The sequence below is a fragment of the Macaca mulatta genome, chromosome 2, assembly GCF_049350105.2.
Source record: "Macaca mulatta isolate MMU2019108-1 chromosome 2, T2T-MMU8v2.0, whole genome shotgun sequence".
Classification (NCBI taxonomy): domain Eukaryota; kingdom Metazoa; phylum Chordata; class Mammalia; order Primates; family Cercopithecidae; genus Macaca; species Macaca mulatta.
Window position 1 is genome coordinate 115,298,971 of NC_133407.1, and position 23,738 is coordinate 115,322,708.

The 23,738-nt window shown below is 42.2% G+C and overlaps 1 protein-coding gene across 1 annotated transcript; it reads left to right on the top strand.

Annotated features, from left to right (window-relative positions):
- Positions 1–2,834: 2,834 nt before the first annotated feature.
- IQCF4 (IQ motif containing F4) lies at positions 2,835–20,452 on the top strand. The gene is made up of 3 exons (XM_077993008.1): positions 2,835–2,994; positions 3,203–3,304; positions 20,009–20,452. The coding sequence occupies exons 1-3, from the start codon at positions 2,935–2,937 to the stop codon at positions 20,435–20,437; spliced, it is 591 nt and encodes a 196-aa protein (XP_077849134.1). The 5' UTR covers positions 2,835–2,934; the 3' UTR covers positions 20,438–20,452.
- The last annotated feature ends 3,286 nt before the right edge of the window (positions 20,453–23,738 follow it).

The following is a 23,738-nucleotide window of genomic DNA, read 5'->3' on the forward strand; positions in this document are numbered from 1 at the left end:
AGTGGGGAGGTGTGCAGGGGTCTTCATGCCTTGCAGCTGGGTGATGCTTCCCTCAGCCCCAAGTCCCTTCTATGTGTTGGAAGGTGTGGGAGTGGGAATCTGCAGAGCAGCTATAGTATATTTTCAGGTCCAGGGTTCTGTCTGGTGCCCAACGCCATTGGCAAGGGCGGGTTGCAAAGATTCTGCTCAGGACCTATTGCCTTTGGCCTGTGCCTCACTTCTCTAAAGGGATCTTTTCTTCAGAAGCTCCTCCTCCTCCCAAAGCAGTAAGAGAACAACTTTCTGCCATCACTGATGAAAGCCATGCCTACTCTTGCATGTCTTGCTTTGTAAGGTGGTTGTTTCTGGAATTCTGCATGACAAATCCCTGGAGGTGCCACCAGGCTGGAGATATTGCCACTCCAAATATTCATGGTTCCATTAGTTAGAAAGACGAGGAAAATGGATACTGGCTGGGCAAGTGCAGTCTGCCTCAACTTCTATAGTGGAAAAAGAATAAAAATCCAAACAATTCCTTGCCAATTCAACAAAAGACAACAAAAGTGAAAATGAAAGAAAAAAAAAAAACGACAGCTGGAAAGTATGAAGCAATATGGCAGTAAGTCAAAGCATATTAGAAATGAAAATAACCATGAATTTGTAGTAGTGTCTATCAAAATACAGAGACTTTCTTGCTGGATCAAAAGAGAAACACATGTATTTTGTGCACAGAAGGAGATGGGAATTTGAAAATAAAGGAGTGGGTAAGGATACAGCATGGACGGACTCCTGCTTCTAGTAATGACATGCTAAGGAGCTGGAATGGTCCTTTTGCTAAAGGTAACTAGAAAAGCTGATCAATAAACATTTTAAGTTTCTGCTTGAAGAAATTGAAAACAAACAATACAGTAAAAAAAAAAAATCACTAGGCCATGATCCAAAGAAAGACACTCAGAAATGCAAATCTGGCCCTGTGGGTATTGTCCAATCACTTCATCAAAAAATGCGTTCTGCACCTTCCCCGTCCCACAGGTTCGTCTCACCACTTATCCTGCCCTCCACCTAGCACCTGTCTTTTCCATGCCCCTCGTCCTACTATCTTCACCTTGATATCCACTCCCAGCCTTAACTGGCCTCCTCCTCTTCCCTACATTCCCCCCAGAGCCCCACTGCAGCCTCCCCAGTACTCACCCTAAACATTTCAAATGTACTCTTTAGTGACCCCTGGGCAGAAACTCTGAGGGGGACGAGGGCCTGATGCTGACCCCTCAGGCCGTGGCCAGAGGACCTTCTACTGAGCATTGACCTGCGGCACCAAGTGGCTTTTCAGTGGTTAGGTTCAGGCAGAGATGGTGCCTGCTTCTGCAGTGGCTGTGCTGACTCATCTTCTGCCTGTGACAAGAGAGCAGTCAAAGACATTTGTACCATAGCTGGGGCCTCAGAGATATCCTTCTCTGTGTGTGTCCTGTTCTCCCAGGAGGCTGATAACTGGGTGCCCTGCAGACAGGACAGACACAGGGGATTCAGCCACAGTGAGGGAGTGTGCCCTGTCCCTCCAATTCTACTGGCCTCATCAAAGATAATCATTGATAAATTTTGGTTGTGTATGTCTTCCTAATTCCCTTGTTTTCATAGTACTATTATGATATGCTTATAAGTATTTGTCCATCAACTCAATTTGTTTCACTTGTACTCCATATCAGTACAGACAGAACAAGTTCTTTTCTGTGGTTTCATTAAGTGCTTGGTTTGATTTTCACAGTTCCATATTCCTTGGTAACCACCACCCAAAACAAGATATAGCACATTCCTCTTTGTTTCCATGTGCTGTTTGCAAGCAAAACCCCTATATCTAGGAATTCATCTGATTCATTTTCTATTGTGGTTCATTTTACCTGTTAGTTTTACCTGTTTTAGAATTTTATATAAATGGAAGAACCTATAGGTAGTCTAGTTTCTTTCATTTAGCACCAAGTTTCTGAGAGTCATCTATGTTATTCCGTGTATGAATATATTCATTTTTGTTACTATTACTCCATTATACTAATATATCACGAAAGTTTTGTCTAGTCACCTGTTGGTGGACATTTGGGTTGTTTCCAGTTCTGACCTATTTGAATAAAGCTGCTATGAATATCCATGCACATGTCTTTGTAAATGTGTTTTCATTTTTAATTTGCAAATTTTAGGACTGAAACTACTGAGTTACAGGACGGGTGCATGTTGAACTTCATTAGGAAGTGCCAAACCATTTTCCAAAGTGGTTCTGCTGTTTCACACCTTTTTATCAGCAGTGTATAAGAGATCTACCCATTCTGAATCCCTGCCAGGATTTAGTACTGTCAGATTTCTTGTGTTAGCCATTCTCTTAGGGTGTCTAGGGGTATTTCATTTTGGTTCTCATTTTTATTTCCCTCATGACTATTTATATTGAGCATCTTTTCATGTGCTTCTTAGTCATTCCTAAATCTCCTTTTCTGAAGCACCTGTTTGAGAATTTTTCTACTAATTCATTCTTTCTCATCTTTATATGGCTCAATTGTTTCATTGAACTGAAATCCATGTGACTGAATTTTGTATTTGATGGAGGTTTAGGTTGTCTCAATTTTTGTTTTTATTAACTAGATTGAAATCACTAGCTATATACTTCTTTGTGCTAATTAGCCAGTATTTCCAGTGGCTTGCTTTTGTAGTCAAATTGTGGCCATGTCTGCAAAAAAGAATGGACAAGAGTTCCACATATTCACTGGAAAAGATTCAGCTGTTGGAAGCCATTCTGATGCCAGAGTCATAGGTGCCCTTATGACATCATCACACTCTCTCTTCCTTCAGACTTCCTGCCACAGTGGTGGCTAGAGAAGTACAGACCTGAGTATAATGGAGACCTCTAGCCTCTAATCATGGGCACTGAAGGGGATTGCAGACTTGAAGGGGTTGACCAACTACCTGCAAGTCATGGGCATTCAATTTTGTGTAAGAGACAACCAGTTCACCCAAAGATGCAGGCAGGGGGAGGTGAATTCCCACAGTTAATCAGGATTCAAGCCCTGTGTCTATGGTCTCTGCGAAAGCCAAGAGGTTAAGGATGTGGTGAACTTGGCTGAAAACTGGGTATCCTGCAGACAGGACAGACACAGGGGATTCAGTCACAGTGAGGGAGTGTGCCCTGAGTTCTATAAAGAACTATCTACCCACACCTCTCCTCTTTAAAATCTGATTACAGAAGGATGGCCGTGTTCACCAAACCATAACGGAAGATGATGATGAAACCACACTGTCGAAACAAATGGAGCAGGAGAAAATGCCTCCTTCCCGCAAACCAAAGGTAAGTCAGAGCAGGCCCTCAAGGTTGGAAGAGACCCCACACCTGCAATATCTCTGACCCATGCCACCCAGTAGTGGTGGTTGTCTTCTCTGTGGCTCATAGAATTAGTTAATCATGGAATTTCTTGTCTGAACTAGGAAACATTTGTGAGTAAAAGGTGTTGCTATTAATCCTTACTCAAGAACAACCACCATAAACCAAGAATTCCAAAAGAAGGCATTGTAATCTTAGGAGATGACAGCTCCATGCATGTTTTTGACCTAAAGATGTTCCAGAAGGACAAGATGTGGAGGTGGAAGACAGTGATATGGATGATCCTGAACTTGTGTAGGCCTAGGCTAATGTATGTTTGTTCCGTAATATGCAGCAAAAAAGTTTTGAAAGTACAAAAAAATTCTAATAGAAAAAAGCTAATAGGATAAGTATATAAAGAATATATTTTTGTACAGCTATATAGTATGTTTATGTTCTAAGCTGTGTTATTATGGGTCAAAATTTTAAAAAATTAATATGTTTATAAAGTAAAAATGTTACATTAAACTAAGGTCAATTTATTATTGAATAAAGAAAATTTTAAAATAAATTCAGTCTAGCCCACATGTACAGTGTTAACATCATCTATAGCAGTACATGATAATGTCTTAGGCCTTCACATTCACTTACCACTCACTAACTCACTGACCTAGAACAATTTTGAGTCCCACAACCTCCATTTACGGTAAGTGCCCTATACAGGTCTACCATTTAAAATCTTTTATACCATATTTTTACTGCACCTTTTCTATGTTTAGATACACAAATACTTATCATTGTGTTATAATTGCCTATTGTATTCAGTATGGTAACAGTATGGTAATACAGGTTTGTAGCCTAGGGGATATAAGGTCTATCCTACAGCATAGGTGTAGGCTATAGGTTTGTGTAAGGACACTCTATGGTGTTCACACAATGAGGAAATCACCTAGTGATGGTTTAGAATGTATTCCCATCATTAAACGATGCATGATTATACTTACAGAAACAATGAAATCTTATTAAAAATAATTTGGAATTATAATGGTCATTTGTAGAATGTTCTAGATAAACAAGACTATTCATCTAAGAAGTGCATTTAAAATAAGGGCTCCAAAATTAGGCCCACTCAGAGATGTCTATTTTAATTATATGCAGAAGCTTCCAAAAAGATTTTTTTAATTGCCTTTTTAAAAAGATTCCTTACCAAGGGAAAAGGAATAGCTTAAGTAACTAATTGATAAGAAAATTGGAATCTGCTAACCTTTTCAATTAGTTACCATCCCACCTTAAAGATGAAAAGAAAGCTAGAAAAAAATGTTTATAAGAGTTAAATCCTCAGGTCACCATGTATGCTTCTCTAACCACCAATATGCCCCGACAAGATTCTTGAGTTTATAGTTATCTGTGATGAGTCCAGGCATAGAAAATGCTTTGTCTGGGCTGGGCACAGTGGCTCACATCTGTAATCCCAACACTTTGGGAGGCTGAGGCGGGCAGTTAACTTGAACCCAGGAGTCTGAGACCAGTCTAGGCAACATGGTGAAACCCTGTCTCTATAAAAAAAAAAAATACAAAAATTAGTTGGGCATAGTGGCGTGTGCCTGTAGTCCTAGCTGCTTAGGAAGCTGAAGTGGGAGGATTGTTTGAGCCCTGGAGGCAGAGGTTACAGTGAGCTGAGATGGTACCACTGCACTCCAGCCTGGGTGACAGAGTGAGACCCTGTCTCAAAGAAGAAAAAGAAGAAGGAGAAGAAGTGAGGAGGAGGAGGAGGAGGCGGAAGGAGAAGGAGAAGAAGAAATGCTCTGTCTGCTCTATTACTAATGGGCTTTGCCCTGTATTTAGCAATCTAGTTAAGAAACAGAAGCTAAATTAAAAAGCTGGCTATCTAAATTAGTCTCCAATGCATTCTTTTCTGGCATTGGGTTGGTTATTTTTATTTCAATAAAAATTTTTTTAGAAACAGGGTCTTGTTCTGTCACCCAGGCCGGAGTGCAGTGGCATGATTGTGGCTCACTACAGCCTTGACCTCCTGGGCTCAAGTGATCCTCTCACATCAACCTCATGAGTCACTGGGACTATAGGTGTGTGCCACCATGCGCAGCTAATTTTTTATTTTTTGTAGCAATGGTATCTCATTATGTTGCCCAGCCGGTCTTGAACTCCTGGATTCAAGCGATCCTCCTGCCTCAGCCTCCCAAAGTGCTGGGATTACAGGTGTGAGCCACCATACCTGGCCCAGCTAGTTACTTTGAAACAAGGAACTCAATAACTCACAACAAACAACCCAAATAATCCCATTAAAAGGTGGGCAAAGGACATGAATAGACTTTTGTTTTTGAGATGGAGTCTCACTCTGTCACCCAGGCTGGAGTGCAGTGGCTTGATCTCTTTGATTATTTCTTAAATAATCAAAAACATAATAAAGACAACTCAGGAATTAGCTTGATAAAACATAAAGTCTTCATTTTTTTAGGTGAGTTATCAAAAAGGTAAAACAAACAAACAAACAAAAAAAAAACCTCCTTTAGTGTAATTGTTTTTCTTTTCTTTTTCTTTCTTTCTTTTTTTTTTTTTTTTTGACAGTCTCATTCTGTAGCCCAGGCTGGAGTGCAGTGGTGGTGCAATCTCTGCTCACTGCAAGCTCCGCCTCCCAGGTTCACGCCATTCTCCTGCCTCAGCCTCCCCAGTAGCTGGGACCACAGTCGCCCACCACCACGCCAGGCTAGTTTTTTTTTTATTTTTAGTAGAGACAGGGTTTCACTGTGTTAGCCAGGATGGTCTCGACCTCCTGACCTCGTGATCCACCCATCTTGGCCTCCCAAAGTGCTGGGATTACAGGCATGAGCCACTGCGCCTGGCCGACTTTTTTTTAAAGATGATGTACAAATGGCCAATAGGCATATGAAAAAATGCTCAATATGACTAATCATCAGACAAATGCACATTAGAACAACAATGAGATGTCATCTTACATATGTCAGAATGACTATTATATTAAAAAAATAATAACAACAAATGTTGATGAGGATGCAGGGAAAAGCGAACTCTTATACCCTGTTGGTGGGAATGTAAATTAGCACAATGTCTATGGAAAACAGTATGGAGATTTCTCAAAGAACTCAAAGTAGAACTACTGGTATCTACTCAAAATAAAAAGAAATCATTAATATCAAAAAGATACCTGTTCCTCTATCTCTGTTGTAGCACTATTCACAATAGCAAAGATAGGGAATCAACCTAAGTGTCCATCCACAGATTATTGGATTAAAAAACATGTTTATATATGCAGTAGAATACTATTCAGCCTAAAAAAGAATGAAATCATGTCTTTTGTAGAAACACGGATGGAACTGGAGGTGAGTTAGTAAAACAAGTCAGAAACCGGAAGACAAATACTGCATGTTCTTGCTTATAAGTGAGAGCTAAACAAAAGGTACACATAGATGTAGAGTGTAGAATGATAGAGGGTGAGAGAGTGGGAGGAGGTGTATGATGAAAAATTACTTAATAGCTGGAAGCCATCATCCTCAGTAAACTAACACAGGAACAGAAAACCAAACACAGCATGTTCTCACTCACAAGTGGAAGTTGAACATAGAGAACATGTGGGACACAGAGAGAGGCACAACATACACCAGGACCTGTTGAGGATGGGGGGTGAGGGGAGTGAACTTAGAGAATGAGTCAATAGGTCCAGCAAACCAGCATGGCACACATATACCTATGTAACAAACCTGCACGTTCTGCACATGTATCCTGTTTCTTTTTTTTTTTTTTGAAGAAATAAAGAAAAAAATGTAAATAATGAAATTTTAAAAATAAAAGTAATACAAATTACTTAATAGGTATAATGTACATTATTCAGGTGATGGATAGCCTAAAAGCCCTGACATCACCACTATGCAATCTATGCATGTAGTAAAATTATACTTGTTCTCCATAAATTTATACAAATAAAAATTTTAAATGCAAAAATGAAACTCTTGTAAAAATTGATACCTATAAAGGAAAATTACTAAAAATTTTTGTAATGAGAGAAAGCTTTGGCATAAATCTACATAACGAGCTTCACCTTTGCTGACTGCCTTGTCTTAACTGAACTTTCTACCTATACCATTCCTTGTCTTGGCAAATAACAGTATTTAAGCTTGAGATCTAAGTTTTATGACTTTGGTATGTAAGTTTTCTTCCTTTTTTTACCTAAGCGTCAGCCCTAGGAAAATGCAAGTTTAGGGTAGAAAAATTTTAGATGATTATTACAAATGGAATAAATAAAATGGACATTGTTAAAGTTAAAATGAAGGTTTAATATACCAGAGATTGTATGGGCCAGAGGGACTCTGCTGGTCCCCTAACATTACAGAACCCCAATTCAGTCTGCTGTACCTATTCCAGTTTGGAAAAATTTTAAAACCAGAAGTCAAAGATTACAATGAGAAATCTGATCTGACATGCTTAGGGCAATGACCAGATAGGTAAATCAAGATAAGAATTGACAATAGGGCAAAGATTCTTTGATTCAACCCCATGCTGGGATAGGTGTAGGATATAATAAATTCTTCTTCAAAGATTTTAGCTTGTAAATTGTTAAGTACAATGAGTTCTGAGATCCTCTCGAAAGAACCAATGTATCAGTACATTCAGCTCCCCTGTTCTTTGTTCTTCATTTTAAAGTTTAACTTCCTTGTTCTCTTCGTCTCCTTGCCCCTAGTTTCAGTAAACAGCCCCCTCCTAGCCTCTATCACCTGCTCTGTCCTGAGTCACCCCTGGTCACCTGCTCTGTCCTGAGTCACCCCTGGTCACCACTCTGACCTGAGTCATCCTGAGTCACCTGTTCTGTAACTGTCCTCCCCATCAAACTACTCACCTCGCCACTCCAACTCATACCCCCCTCTCTTTAAAATAGTCTATCGGAATTAGCTTAAGTCTTGTGCAGTCCAACCCTAGCCAATAGGGGAACAACACAGCAGTAGGGGCTACCTGCATCAGGAATAAGAACCCCTTCCCCTCCCTTGTTCAGCTGTGCTGTCACCATTGCTCCATCTGTGAGATGCACCCTTCTATAGAAGTAAATTCCCTTGCTGAGAAAATGTATGCTCGAGTGCTATTTCTTTTGTGGCACTGAAAGTTTATTTATAACATGGGTAAAATGTTCATATGGTAAAGAAGAGAGATATCTTCAGAGTAAATGATTTTTGTTAAAGACAAGTGAGCCCTTGAAAGAATAGATGATGATTTGTGACAAAGTTTATCTGGGTGTAGTGTTGACATCTAGTCTCCACTCCTGTTATAGGAGTTAGTCTTCCCAGGTTGATGAAACTCCCAGGGAGAGGATTGAAAATAATTGAGTTCCTTTTGGAGGATCTGTCTTTAGGCAGATAAGGGGAATTCAGAGAAAGTCTCCTTTTGAATTTTGCTGTTTTTCAAGTGCCTTCAGCTTGAAGTAATCAGTACACCAAAGCAGCATATTTTGGAGTGGCATTTCATGAACTCCTTCAATGGCTAGCTTTGTTAAATGAGCAATTTGAACAATTGCTAGGAGTGAATTAGGTAAATGTAAGCAGGATAAAAATTTACACTTTCAAAAATATCTTTAGTAACTTGAAATCTAAAAGTTACATTAAATTAAGTAATAAATATTTATTAAATGGCTAAGTTATTTCTAAGAAAGTTAAAATATGAAAACATTAATTACTGAACATAAATTTAAAGTTTATATACTTTGGCATCCAGTTTTTATGTGGTATAGAGAAGGTAAATATATTTGGGTCTGTTAATAAACATGAAAAATTATATTACAAGTAAACATGTCTCTAGAAATTATGAAAATGCTGCTCATCTACAGAATGCTGATATAAAACAGCTCACAAGGCTTATTAGTTTTCATCAAAAATTAAGAATACTAGGGATTAAAACTCTAATATGTGCTAACTGAAACTAGAGAATAAGAGAAACAACTCTGTATGTGAGGAAAAATAAGATGTTTTGTAAAGGAAGTTATAAGGTAAGAGGTAAGAAAAAAAGACAGTAATTTTTGTACTAAAGTGAGTAGTCACTCACTTTTCCACAATGGAAAGAGGAAGAGTATAGGACAAACTAAATGGATATAACAAATTTGTAGAAGGTTTGTGAAAAGGAAATTTTGAAAGACAAATATGTGTGGTCAAGCTGGCTGATACGGTTTGGCTCTGTGTCTCCACCCAAATCTCACCTTGAATTGGAATTCCCAATGTTGGGGGAGGAACTTGGTGGGAAGTGATTGGATCATGGGGGCGAACTTCCCCCATGCTGTTTTTGTGCTAGTAAGAGAGTTCTCACAAGATCTAATGGTTTAAAAGTATGTGGCACTTCCCCTCTTGCTCTCTCTCTCTCTCTCCTGCTGTCTTGTGAAGAAGGTGCTTGCTTCCCCTTCGCCTTCTGCCAAGATTGTCAGTTTCCTGAGGCCTCTCAGTTATGCTTCCTGTTATGCCTGTGGAACTGTGAGTCAATTAAACCTCTTTTTAAAAAAAATAAATTAGCCAGTCTCAGGTAATTCTTTATAGCAGTGTGAGACCAGGCTAATACAGAATATTGGTACCAAGAGTGGGGTACTGCTATAAAGATACCTGAAAATGTGGAAGCAGCTTTGGAACTGAGTAATAAGCAGAGGTTGGAACAGTTTGGGAGGGCTCAGAAGAAGACAAGAAGATGTGAGAAAGTTTGGAACTTCCTAGAGACTTGTTGAATGGTTGGGACCAAAATGCTGGTAGTGATATGAACAGTGAAGTCCAGGCTGAGGTGGTCTCAGATGGAGATGAAGAACTTATTGGGAACTGGAGTAAAGTTCATTTTTGCTATCCTTTAGCAAAGAGACTGGCAGCATTTTGCCCCTGCCCTAGATATCTGAAGAACTATGAACTTGAGAGAGATGATTTAGGGAGTCTGGCATAAGAAATTTCTAAGCAGCAAAGCATTCAAGAGGTGACCTGGCTGTTTCTAAATGTGTATGCTCATATGCATAAAGAGATGGTCTGAAATTGCAACTTACATTTAAATGGGAAGCAGAGCATAAAAGTTGGAAAGTTTGTAGCCTGACCGTGTGGTAGAAAAGAAAAACCCATTTTTCTGGTGAGGAATTCAAGATTGCAGAATTCACATAAGAGGAGCTGAATATGATAGCCAAGACAATGGGGAAAATGCCTCAAGGGTATTTCACAAACACTCATGGCAGCCCTTCCCATCACAGACCTGGAGACCTAGAGGGGAAAAATGGTTTCTTGGGCAAGGCCCAGGGCCCAGCTAGTCTGTGCAGCCTCAGGACATGGTACCCTGCATCCCAGTCACTCCAGCTCCAGCTATCATTAAAAGGGACCAAGATACAGCTCAGGCCATGGCTTCAGATAGGGCATACCCAAAGCCTTGATGGCTTCCACGTGGTGTTAGGGCTGCAAGTGTGCAGAAGGCAAGAGTTGAGATTTTGGAGCCTCTACCTAGATTTCAGAGGGTGCATGGAAATGCCTGGATGTCCTGGCAGAAGTCTGCTGCAGGGGTGGAGCTCTAATGGAGAACTTCTACTAGGGCAGTGCAGGGTGGAATTGTGGGGTCAGAGCCCCCAAACAGAGTCCCCACTGGAGCACTGCCTAGTGGAGCTGTTGGAAGAGGGCCACCATCCTCCAGACCCCAAAATGATAGATCCACTGACAGCTTGCACTGTTCACCTGGAAAAGGCACAGGCACTCAATGTCAGGCCATGAAAGCAGCCAAGGGGGCTGTACCCTGCAGAGCCACAGGGACAGAGCTGCCAAAGGCCTTGGGAGTCCACCCCTTGCATCAGCATGCCCTGTATAGAGACATAGAGTCAAAAACGATTATTTTGGAGCTTTAAGATTTAATGACGGCCCTGTTGGATTTCAGATTTTATAGGACCTGTAACCCCTTTGTTTTTGCCAATTTCTCCCATCTGGAACAGGAGCATTTACCCAATGCCTCTGCCTTCATTGTTATCTTGGAAGTAACAAACTGGTTTTTGATTTTACAGGTTTTTGGGCAGAACAGACTTACCTTGTCTCAGATGAAACTTTGGACTGTGGATTATTGAGTTAATGCTGGAATGAGTTAAGACTTTGAGGGAATGTTGGGAAGCCATGATTATGTTTTGAAATATGAGAAGGACTTGAGATTTGGGAAGGCCTAGGGGAAGAATAATATGGTTTGGCTCCATGCCCCCACGTAAATCTCATGTTGGATTGTAATCCCCATGTGTTGGTGGAGGGACTTGGTGGGAGGTGACTGAATCATGGAGGCAGGCTTCCCCTATGCTGTTCTCATGAGAGTGAATGAGTTATTATGCAATCTGGTTGTTTAAAAGTGTGTCGTGTTTCCCTCTTTGCTCTCTGTCTGGCTGTCATGTGAAGAGGTGCTTGCTTACACTTCACCCTTCCGCAATGATTGTAAGTTTCTTGAGGCCTCCCCAGCCATGCCTTCTGTAGAGCCTGTGGAACTGTGAGTCAATTAAACCTCTTTTCTTCATAAATTACCCAGTCACAGGTAGTTCTCTACAGCAGTGTGAGAATACACTACTACACTCTTCAACTAAGGACAGAAACTGCTTTGCTCATGAAGACCTGTAAGCTGAAGCTGGACAACTTGGACAACCCTCATGCCTGATATGTGGGCCACTCAGACAGGTCATTGAAATACCCAGTGTTATGCCCAGAGACATTCAAACTGCAAAGCAGAATGAGAAGTTGATGACTTCATGCTGTGGGCAGCTTTTCCCAAGAAGTCAGAACAAGACTGCCCATCACGAGACTCATCCCTTTAATGTTTTCCTTGCTTATGCTTACCTCTTTCACATGACAGAATGTTGCCGTCATTAGAATTTCACAATCAGTAGCTTCTGCAGATAATTTGGCTGAGTTTAGATCTGTTATGCTAAACCCAAATCTTTATATGACCTAAGAGATCCTTTAATCCACACAGTGGCTAACTCTAGAGGCATTCCTACCACAACTCTGTTCAGACTGTACTGGTGGTCCTTTTTATAGAGTCGTACTTCTAGAATCACTTGTTCTCACTCCCTGTTTTAATTTTGCACAGTCATGGGATTCTAGATTATGGAATGGCTACCTACTGGCTGATCAAGGAGGTAACTGTGCAGTTGCTAACACTTCTTGTTGCACATTAACTGTTAGACTCAGTTGCAAAACAACATTAAAGAGAAGGCTTCCTTGTTAAAAGTAGTAGGTTTCTGGTCTGGCTTGTTCTTTGTCTAGTAAATTTTAGTTGGTTTGGCTCATGGGAAGCCTGGATGAGGAGCATACTCCAAACACTTGCTATTATCCTCCCGATAGTCACGATAGTACTGTCCCTGGTGTGTTATACTCTCTCAAAAGGTCTTAAATGTTCACAGGCAGCCATCTGCCAAATGCTAAATGGTCTCTCTCTATCTGGAATGATGAAAACTCAAGGAAACCATGAAAACAAGGACATGCTAACCTATGAATGACATGTTCAGACCAAAAACACAAAGTGATGGCTCCTGAGAGTAGCACTGATGACCTAAGTTTTAGTCAGACTCTCAGGTAGACGAGAGACTGAACAAAAGGGGAAATTGCTACACAACGTTTATGGGAGGCCATTGCTTTGGACTAGCCTCCTGCACTAGGTCCCAGCACATTAGCCCAAACCAGAACGGAGTCACTCATACTAGGTGCTATGAAGTCAGACTGAAATCTGAAATGGGCCAGTTTTCAAAAAAACCCAGTTTTACAGCAATCAATCAGAAGGAACCCAGTTCACCTGAATGATCATGATAAAGAAGTTCCCTCTGTTTTAACCCTGTAAGGAAAGTAACTTTCAAACAGCAATCTCCATTTTGTTTCCCATTTCTGCTGTTTTCAGCCCTTTTCTGCCTATAAAGCCAACACCTCTGTTCAGCTCATCTTAACACTCTTCTGTTTTATAGAATGATGTAGTACCCAATTCTGAAATCACAGAAGAAAGCCAATTAGAACTCTAAATACAATTTGTTCTAAATTTGTCTTTTAACACAGCCATGCCTGAGCTATTATGAGCTCTACTATAGGAAATCTTTGGTCAGTGAGTCAAGAAACCCCCGTTTTCACTCAATTCAGTTTGCCAAGACAGATAGCAAAAGAGTAGGGCACCTCAACAGATTATTAAACAAAGGAGGGTTTAATTTTATGCGAGCAACTTTTGAGGAAGTGGTTTTCAAACACTGGTTTTTGAATCGGAATCTCAACAGAGAGTGTACCTAGGGAGTTCTTGACAGTAAACATGGAATTATCTCTCAACTAATACAAACAGAAGACCATAGCATGCCTCTGATACTGAGGAGAGTAGTGAAAGGGAAGCTGCTGTGGTTTAATGGATAACTCAGCTCACACCTAGAATCAGAATGGCTAGAGGGTGAACGGAACATGAGTTCGCCACCCACGAGCCTTATTTGGGATTTTACACTTTGCCTAATTCAACAAGTCAGTAGCAGGGAGCCAGGCACACTCATCGGCCACTCATGAAACAACTCGATCAGGAATAGATGAGCTGGTCAAGGCCTTCCCTTCTCTTGCCCTGTATTCTGCTTATACAAAGCAAGTGTGTGGTAGCCTTCGCTTCCAGGATAACCTCTCATCTCTGTCTCCTAAAGAAAGTAGACAATCTCCCCATGGAGAGAGCCTATTGTGGGTATGGGAGCTAAGAGAGAAACAGTAAGAGCAGTACGTCCCAACTTTCAGCACACACCACAGTCCTGTGGAAGGCTTGGTAAAGCAGATTACTGGGCCCCACCTAGCACTTCTCATTCAGTGTTATCGAGGTCCCAGAATGTATGTTTCTAACAATTTTCCAGGTGATGCTATGGCTGCTATTCTGGGGCCCCATCCTTTGAGAACCATTGGGGTAGAGCATAGCTATATCTGGAGGAAGGTAACTGTGAATGTTAGCATAATCAAAAGAACAGTGGTTTCAATAAATGAGAAGATTGTGTCTCCTTCCCATGTATGTCTGGCAGAGGTGGTCCAGGCTTGGTATGGCACTCCATAGGGTGAGAAGTCTTGGCCCCGTCTAACGTATTACTCTGCTATGTATTGCCCCCATTCCCGAGGTCGTCAATAATCCAAAAATGAGTGCTACAAATTCAATAATTACATTGACAATGTAGCAGCAGGAAAAAAAGGAGGGGAAATGCATACTCCTTCTCTTTAAGGGTATATTCTTGACATTTCTGGTTCCAGTTTGCCCACAGCTTAGAAGGACATAAAAGGAGACCTGAACAAATGGAGAGAGATGCTATATTCTTTCAAAAAATGTGTTAATAGTGTAAGGCTGTCAATTATCTCCAAAGTGATCTATTAAAATCATATTCCACTCACAAAATTAAAGCTGATTCTAATTGAAATCTTCTTGTGATTTATGGGAACTTGACACATTAGTGCAAAAAATAATACCATAGAGCAAATGTCCACAATTAGTTAAGTCAATTTGGGAAAAAAGAGAAAAGGAGTTGAAACATGCTTACCGACATTAAAATGTGTTACAAAGCAATTAGTCTGAAATTGAGGCATTAGGTAGTAAGAACTAAGGTGGTATATAAACATTTGCTTAAGTCTGGGCATCGTGGCTCATGCCTGTATTCCCAGCACTTTGGGAGGTCAAGGTGGATGGATCATTTGAGGTCAGGAGTTCAAGACCATCCTGGCCAACACGATGAAACCCCATCTCTACTAAATATTAAAAAAAAAAAAAAAAGCCAGCAGTAGAGGTGCATGCCTATAATCCCAGCTACTCGGAAGGCTGAGGCAGGAGACTCGATTGAGCCTGGTAGGAGGACATTGCAGTGAGCCAAGATCTCACTACCACACTCCAGTCTGGGTGACAGAGTGAGACCCCATCTCAAAAAAAAAAAAAAAGAAAAGAAAATGTGGTTAAGAATTTGTTGGGTGGACGGGCGTGGTGGCTCATGCCTGTAATCCCAGCACTCTGGGAGGCTGAGGCAGGCAGATCACCTAAGGCTGGGAGTTTGAGACCAGCCTGACCAACGTGGAGAAACCCCGTCTCTAATAAAAATACAAAATTAGCCAAGCATGGTGGCGCATGACAGTAATCCCAGCTACTCAGGAGGCTGAGGCAGGAGAATTGCTTAAATCCAGGAGGCAGAGGTTGCAGTGAGCCGAGATCACGCCATTGCACTCCAGCCTGGGCAACAAGAGTGACACTCCATCTCAAAAAAAAAAAAAAAGAAAGAAAGAAAGAAAGAATGTCTTGGCTTTGCCTCATTCTCCTCTTCATGCATACAGCCAGGCAACAGTTTCTTCCCCATTCTGGCAGAACACAAGTTTATTTCCTGGACAAGTTGGACCAGACAGCATCTGGAGTCAGCAGAATTCAGGCATGCCATGGCTAATGGCAGAGGTGAAGCACCATACTAAAAATAGAGGGAGCATGGGAGAGTGTGCAGGCTGCATAGAAAGGCCTCCAGCCCTCTGTACCAACTCAGCTTCCTGCAGGGAGGTTTGTTCTCCTACTCTCTGACCTGAGGTTCTGGGAATCTTCTCTGGGAATCTGGCTCTGGGGATTCAGTCAATGATTACTGCACTAATGCAGCCTAACCAACTGTAAGACTCAGCGTCAAGCAACAGTAAGCAAGCAGCCAGGGTTGCTTGGCTGGGGAAGCTCAGCGCCATGTTTCCCACCCTGCACCTACCAGGAGGCTCCCTGGGTATGTTCTACTCTTGGTAATAGCAGAATGCAAGAGGCAAATGTAAACGAGCAAACCTCTGAAAGCCAAGCCCAGAACTTGCATATTGTCCTCCCACAGTATTCTACTGGCTAGAGCAAGTCATATAGCCAAACCCAAGGCACAGGAAGGTATATCCCATCCCCTTACAGGGAGAAATCACAAAATTCTGTAGCAAAAGATTAAAATGTAGGGCCACCAGCGCAACCTACCACAAGCTGCAAAGAAATAAACTAATGAATACAGATCTTTGGGGCCCCTCACCGACACCAAACCCAACACTCTGCCTTAGCAACATATACTGAATAGCACCAGATAAGAAGCCCCACCCGTGGACACTGAGCTTCCCACTGAATTATCAGTGTCCCAATCTGATACATGGAGAGCCAACCAAGGACCACTAACATTGGTAAAAGGTTTCTCAAATGAAAGATTGAGACCGAATCTAAAACAGAAGAAAGGTGGTTAAAATAAATGTTACTGGGGACAGAAGGGAAAATGTTTTAAACCCCTAATGATTGTAACTCATATTGTTAGTCCCATATGGATGATAACAGATCAGTGATGGAAGAGCAGTGTGCCCTAAAAGAAAACACTATTCAGAGGGTGGTAAAGACCATTTCAGAAACAGAAACTCTTCCAGAAAGTAGAACAAAAAGACAAAGAGAAGGAAGATAGAATAGAAACTATTAGGAAATTAGAAGATCATGCTGTGATCTAATTAATAGGATTTCGAAAAGTAGAAAACGAAGAAAATTAAGGGATTGAAATTATCAAAAAACTAATGCAAAAAAGTTTCCCAGAGGTAAATGGTGTGAAATTTTAGACTAAAAGACTAAGCCAGTGCCCAATACATTGAATGGTTAGACATAACATTCAATGGTTAGAAAAACCAAAACCCCTCTCTAGGTATATCATCTTTTATTTTCAGAACAAAATGGATTAAAAACTTGAATCTAAGACCTCAAACTATGAAACTACTGCAAGAAAACATTTATAACACGTGCACTACCTCCAAATCTTGGATATTTATATGCATGTGTTATAAATGACAGGGAACATGTTATCCTTCAGTTCCATTTGTTTCCCTTATACTCTTCCATTACAGTACAGACAGAACAAAGTTATTCTTTGTGGTTTCATTAAGTGGTCAGCTTAATGAGTTTTTGCAATCCTATATTCCCCAGAAACCACCACCCAAAACAAGAGATAGCACATTCCTCCTCCTTTGTACTGTTTGCAAGCAACATGCCTTCTGTCCCTACACTAAATGTAAATTCCATTCTTATTTATCTTACCTGTATATTAACTTTGTCTGTTTTATAATTCTATATAAATGGAATCATCTTGTAGGTACTCCTTTATGTCTAGTTTCTTTCTTTTTGAGATGGAGTTCTGCTCTGTTGCCCAGGCTGGAGTGCAATGGCACAATCTCGGCTCACTGCAACCTCTGCCTCCTGGGTTCAAGAGATTCTCCTGCCTCAGCCTCCTGAGTAGCTGGGATTACAGGCACCTGCCACCACACCCGGCTGATTTTTTGTATTTTTAGTAGAGACGGGGTTTCACCATGTTGGCCAGGCTGGTCTCGAACTCCTGACCTCAGGTGATCCACCTGCCTCGGCCTCCCAAAGTGCTGGGATTACAGGCGTGGGCCACTGCGCCCGGACATCTGGCTTCTTTCATTTAGCTTAATGTTTCTGAGATGCACACATAGTATACTCTTTATGAATGTAATTATTTTTATTACTGTGTATTATTATATTACATGAATATATCACTAATTTTTTGTCTAGTCTCCTGTTAGTGGACATTCAGGCTGTTTCCAGTTCTGACTTATTTCAATAAAGCTGCTATGAACATTTGTGCACATATATTTTGTAGATACGTGTTTTCATTTTTTATCTGCAAACTTTTAGGGGTGAACTGCTGAGCTATAAGGCAGATGCATGTTGAACTTCATTAGGAAGTGCCAAACCATTTTCAAAAGTGGTTCTACTGTTTTACACCTTTCCAGCAGCAGTCTATAAGAGATCCAGCCATTCGGTGTCCCTGCCAATATTTAGTGCTGTCCTTATTTTTCAGCCATTCTCTAGGATGCCTAAGGGTATGCCATTTGGGTTCCCGTTTTTATTTTCCCCATGACTAATGATGTTGAGCATCTTTTTGTGTGCTTCTTAGCCATACATAAACTTTGTTTTCTGAAGCACCTGATTAAGAATTTTGCTGCAAACTTATTCTTTGTCATCCTTCTTTGGCTCTATTGTTTGACTGATTTGAAATCCATGTGATTGACTTTTCTATTGATGGAGATTTAAAGTTACCTCAATTTTATGTTTTTATCAACCAGACTGTATAACCAGAGTCACAGGTGCCCTTATATCATTATCATTCTCCCCTCCTCCACTCTTCCTGTCACATATATGGCTAGAGGAGTACACACAAGCATGATGGAGTCATCTAACCCCTGACTATGGGCAATTTAGGGGATTGCGGACCTGAAGAGGTTGAACCAACTACCTCCAAATCATGGGCATTCGCTGTGGTGTAAGAGACCACCAGTTCAACCAAAGTTGCAGGCAGGGGAAGGTGAATTCCCACAGTTAATCAAGGTGCAAGCCCTGTGTCTAGGGTCTCTGGGTAAGCTAGGAGATTGAAAATTTGGTGGACTTGGCACTGAGTTCCACAAAGAACGACCTACCCACACCTCTCCTCTTTACTTGATTGCAGAAGCCTGGACAATTTAAAAACGACGCAATGAATGATGATGAAAAAAACATATTGATGAAACAGAAACTGAAGGACGAAAGGAGTAAGATACGAGAACCTCTTCTTCCACGCCAAACAAAGGTAGGTCACAGCAGACCCTTAATTTTGGGACAGACCCCTGACAGGCAACTTCTCTGACCCTCGTCGCCCAGTAGTGATGGTTATCTTCTCTATGGCTCATAGCTTGGGATGACCATGAAATTTACAGCCCAAACCAGGATACATTTGTGGAAGGTGGTGCTATTATTTCTCAGGAATAAGCATCATAAACTAAAAATATCCCAAGCAACCAGGACAAATAATTGCCATACACACAGCAGGGATGATCAGCAAGTGATTCATCCTGAGATATCTTCTTCTCCCATTTCCTTGTCAGCCTGAAAAAGGTGGGTGACTGAGACATGGAGACTTGGGTGCAGGGCAGATAAACCCTGAAATGTGGGGACAAGATCATGCAAAGTTCAAGAGTAGAGTGATGAGCACTGTTTGGATAATGCATGGCCAAATGGAAATCAATCTAAGTCTAAAATTTGTGTGTGTGTGCATGTCTGTGTGCACATGTGTGTATGTGTGTGTAGGGTAACTGAAGTTTAAGGTATGAAAGTCAAAAGAGGTCAAAGTGAGAAATAAATGAGAAAGATCCCAAACTGTGTGGAATGGGGAAAGTTTTAATACTATGACATGACAGAGGGAGAAAGCAGGTTGTGGATTTGAGCTGGAGCTGGGGAGGAGAGGGCAGGGCCAGCAAAGGACACCAGCTGGTGGGAGGATCTGAAGGGAAGGGTCATGGATGTCAGGGGTGGTCCAGCCCAGGTGGATCATGGTAACACTTTAACCTCTTAAACACAGTGTCCTTGCTCTAGACTGGCTGACAAGGTCAATGGAAATTCAAGTGAGGTAGCCAGGGCAGTCTACCTCCATTTTGCAGTTGGGGACATTGAGACTCAGAGGTCAAGGTGAGGTGACCATGTCCATTAACCTGTGGGTGGCAGAGAGTGGAAACCTATCAGGTCTCCTAGGTCCAGCTCTTGTCCCATTCATGAACTTTAGAGGAAAGGGCCTTTCCTCATAGAGGATCAAGGCCCCTTCCTCTCACACCCTGGGACTGACTGACTGGGACTGACTGATGTGTGATAATGTTTCCTGAGTGTCCTTCCTTTTCCTTGCACCCCTCCCCACTAAAGAAGCCACCTGGTGACATTGAACTGGCCTCCACGAAAATCCAGGCCTGGTGGCGGGGCACGCTGGTGCGACGCACACTACTGCATGCGGCCCTCAGAGCCCTGATCATTCAGTGCTGGTGGAGGCAGGTGCTGGCAAGGCTGCAGGCGAAGAGGCGGCGGGCGGCACTGGAGCTCTGCACACGGCAGCTATGGGCAGCAGTCAGGCTGCAGTCCTGGGTCCGCATGTGGCGTGTCCGCCGTTGTTACTGTCGTTTGCTCAATGCTGTCCGCATCATCCAGGTCTACTGGCGCTGGAGAAGTTGCCATACCCGTGGCTTTTTCCATGGCAGCTATGAGCTCACAACAAGCCAGCTGAGTCTTGAGCTTGACATCTTCCTGGGATCACAGATTTGCCGAATTACAGACTGCATCCCCTTCCCAATAAAGAACTGACCAGGTCTGCTCCAACTATGTGTCCGTAGTTCTCTATTAAACAAACTCTGAGAGATCTTTGTCTCAGCAAAGGGTTAGGGAAATGAGGACAGGTACCTGGCATCTCACAGGTCAGCTCTGAGTAGTCAGCCGGCTTGTCTGGGGTCCTGTGGGGAGAAGGATGTGACAGCCCCATGCTGGAGGAGCAGGGCTTGTGATAGATTGGCAATGTCGGCCATAGGTGAGGGGGTTGGGGTTGCAGAGCCACCAAGAAGGTCAGCTCCAGGGAGACTGGTTCCTGCTGTGGTGTGCGTAATGGCGCCCCCTGTGGCCATGCAATATGGAGGCCTGTGCCATTCTTGGCTCTTAATCCTCCAGCCTCTTCCCTTACCACTTTGAGCAAGTTCAAAAGCCCTCCCTGGGTCTGCATAACCCTGCATAGTCTGGCCCTGGCCATCTCATCCTCTTTATGTTCTCCCTGGCTGCTCTGCTATTTAGCAACTATCCCAAGCATGTTCCCATCTGAGAACTTTGCCCTGCTGCCTGCTCTCCTAGGCTCATCGGCTTCTGTATGGAGCTCCCACTCTATGCAGGTTTGTCTCCGTGCAAAGGCACCCTCTCCAGCTCCTCAGTCTGCCTTCCTGTTTTCAAAGTCCTCATCACTACTTGAGCTTGTCTTACCCTATTGTCTATTTTCTTTTTCTTTCTAGAGGGTTGCCTCCAGGAGAGCAGGATTCTGGGGTCAGTGCTGTGTTCCCAGGGCCTAGAATGGGACTTGGAACATTGTGGTTCCCTCTCTATGTATCTACACATATGTACAGGTTCAGTAGCCTTATCTGAAATGCTTAGGAGCAGAATAGCTTCAGAGTTCAGATTCTGGGGGATGTTGGAATATTTACTTTTTACTTACATATTCAGCATCCATCATCTGAAAATCAAAATCCAAAACTCTCCAACAGCATTGTCTTTGAGCTTCATTTCAGCACACAAAAAACTTCCGATTTAGGAGCATTTTGGGTTTTGAATTTTTAGATTGGGGTACTCAATCTGTATATATTTAGATATCCAAACTACCCAATCCAGAGCCGACCTCCTGCATCTGGCTCTTACACCACGGGAGGCAACATTCCTCTCCCTTAGTTATTCCTGGGCAGGTACCAGAACACTAGGGACCACCTCTGCAGCTTAGAACTCACCACATTATGCCAACCAGCCAACCCTAACGCTTTACCCTGCCCTACCTTGCCTTTCCCTCAGAAACTCAATTAAGACCACGACCTCAGATCTCCCCTTGCTTCTTCCTCTGCCACCTCACCAAAGCCTGGAGCTTCCCTTGTCACCCTACATGGCATGCCGCCCACTGTAAGAACCAGGTCCTGTGAGTGTAATAAACTTAGTTTTCTTGAGTTTCTTTTTGTCTCCGCTTGTGGCCACACCTGACTCATTAAAAAAAAACAGGAAGCAGGGCCGGGCACAGCAGCTCACGCCTGTAATCCCTGCACTTTGGCAGGCCGAGATGGGCAGATCACAAGGTCAGGAGTTCAAAACCAGCCTGACCAACATGGTGAAATCCCGTCTCTACCAAAAATACAAAAATTAGCCAGGCGTGGTGGCACGTGCCTGTAATGCCAGCTACTTAGGAACCTGAGCAGGAGAATCGCTTGAACCTGGGAGGCGGAGCCTGCAGCGACCCAAGATCACACCACTGCACTCCAGCCTGGGGGACAGAGTGAGACTCTGTCTCAAAAAAAAAGAAAAAGAAAAAGAAGAGTGTGTGTCTGTGTGTGTGTGTGTGTGTGTGTGTGGTCTGTAAGTTTGAAGTGATCTTCATGCAATGAATGAGACTAATCATTTTTAGATTAACCACGTAAGATTAACCACTGAACTAAAATTAACAATTCGGTGATATTTAGCAGATTCACAATGTAAAGCAATCACCATCTCTATAAAGTTCTCAGACATTTTTATCACAATAAAAGAAAATCCCATTGATATGGTTTGACTCTGCATCCCCACCCAAATCTCATCTTGTAGCTCCCATAATTCCCATGTGTTGTGGGAGGAACCTGGTGGGAGATGATTGAATCATAGGGATGGGTCTTTTCCGTGCTGTTCTCTCGACAGTAAATGGGTCTCACGAGATCAGATGGTTTTAAAAATGGGAGTTTCTCTGCACAAGCTCTCTCTTTGCCTGCTGCCATCCATGTAAGATGTGACTTGCTCCTCCTTACCTTCTGCTATGATTGTGAGGCCTCCCCAGCCAAGTGGAACTGTAAGTCCAACAAACCTCTTTCTTGTATAAATTGCCCAGTCTCAGGTATGTGTTTATCAGCAGGGTGAAAACGGACTAATACACCCATATTCATTAAACTACCATTTTCCATTATCTCCAGCCCCTGGCCATCCCCAATCTGCACCTGTCTCCATGAATTTACCTATTCTAGATTTTCCACATAAATGGAATTATACAATATTTTGTGTCTGGCTTCTTTCACTGAACATAATGTTTTCAAGGTTCATCTATGTTGTAGCATATATTATTACTTTTTATCCTGAGTAATATTCCATTGTATGGATATGCCACACTTTGCTTATCCATTCATCGTTGATGGACATTTGGATGTTTGCACCTTTGGCTCTCGTGAATAAACCTGTTGTGAATATCTAGCAGCTACATCATTTTACATTCCCTCCAGCAATGTACAAGGGTTCTGATTTTTGTACATCCTTGCTAACATTCACCATTTTCTCTTTTTTAAAAAAATTATAACCATTCTAGTTGGTGTGATGTGATGTTTAATTGTGGGCTTGATTTTGCATTTCCCTAATAACTAATTTTGCTGACTTAGGTGCATGGTCTCCATTTGAATACCGTCTTTGGACAAATGTATATTCAAGTCCCTTGTAATAATTTTCATTGGGTGGTTGTTTTATTTTTGTTGTTTTAATAAATATTTATCTGATGAATGAATACACGATTCACAAGTCCATCCAGATCTTAGATCTGTGACTTAAGCACAGTTGAAATCCTACTGCCTAGAAACAACTATCCCACCATCCCTGAATGATTCTCTCAGCCAGCCACCCTAGATCCCTCATACCCAATAGGCATGTTGTTCTCAGCCTCAGTCTGTCTGTGTTATCGTTTCTCTCTGGCAGTGTTCCCAAGTGTGTGAGTGTGTCTGTGTGCACAGCGTGGTGGGGCAGGGTCTGTTGTTGCCCCTCCACTTCATGGGTGCATGCTGCTCTCTTTCTCTGTAGGGTTTTGCCTGTCTCTGTCTCTGCCCACCTCTCGTAATGTTGTCTTTCACTCTGTCTCTTC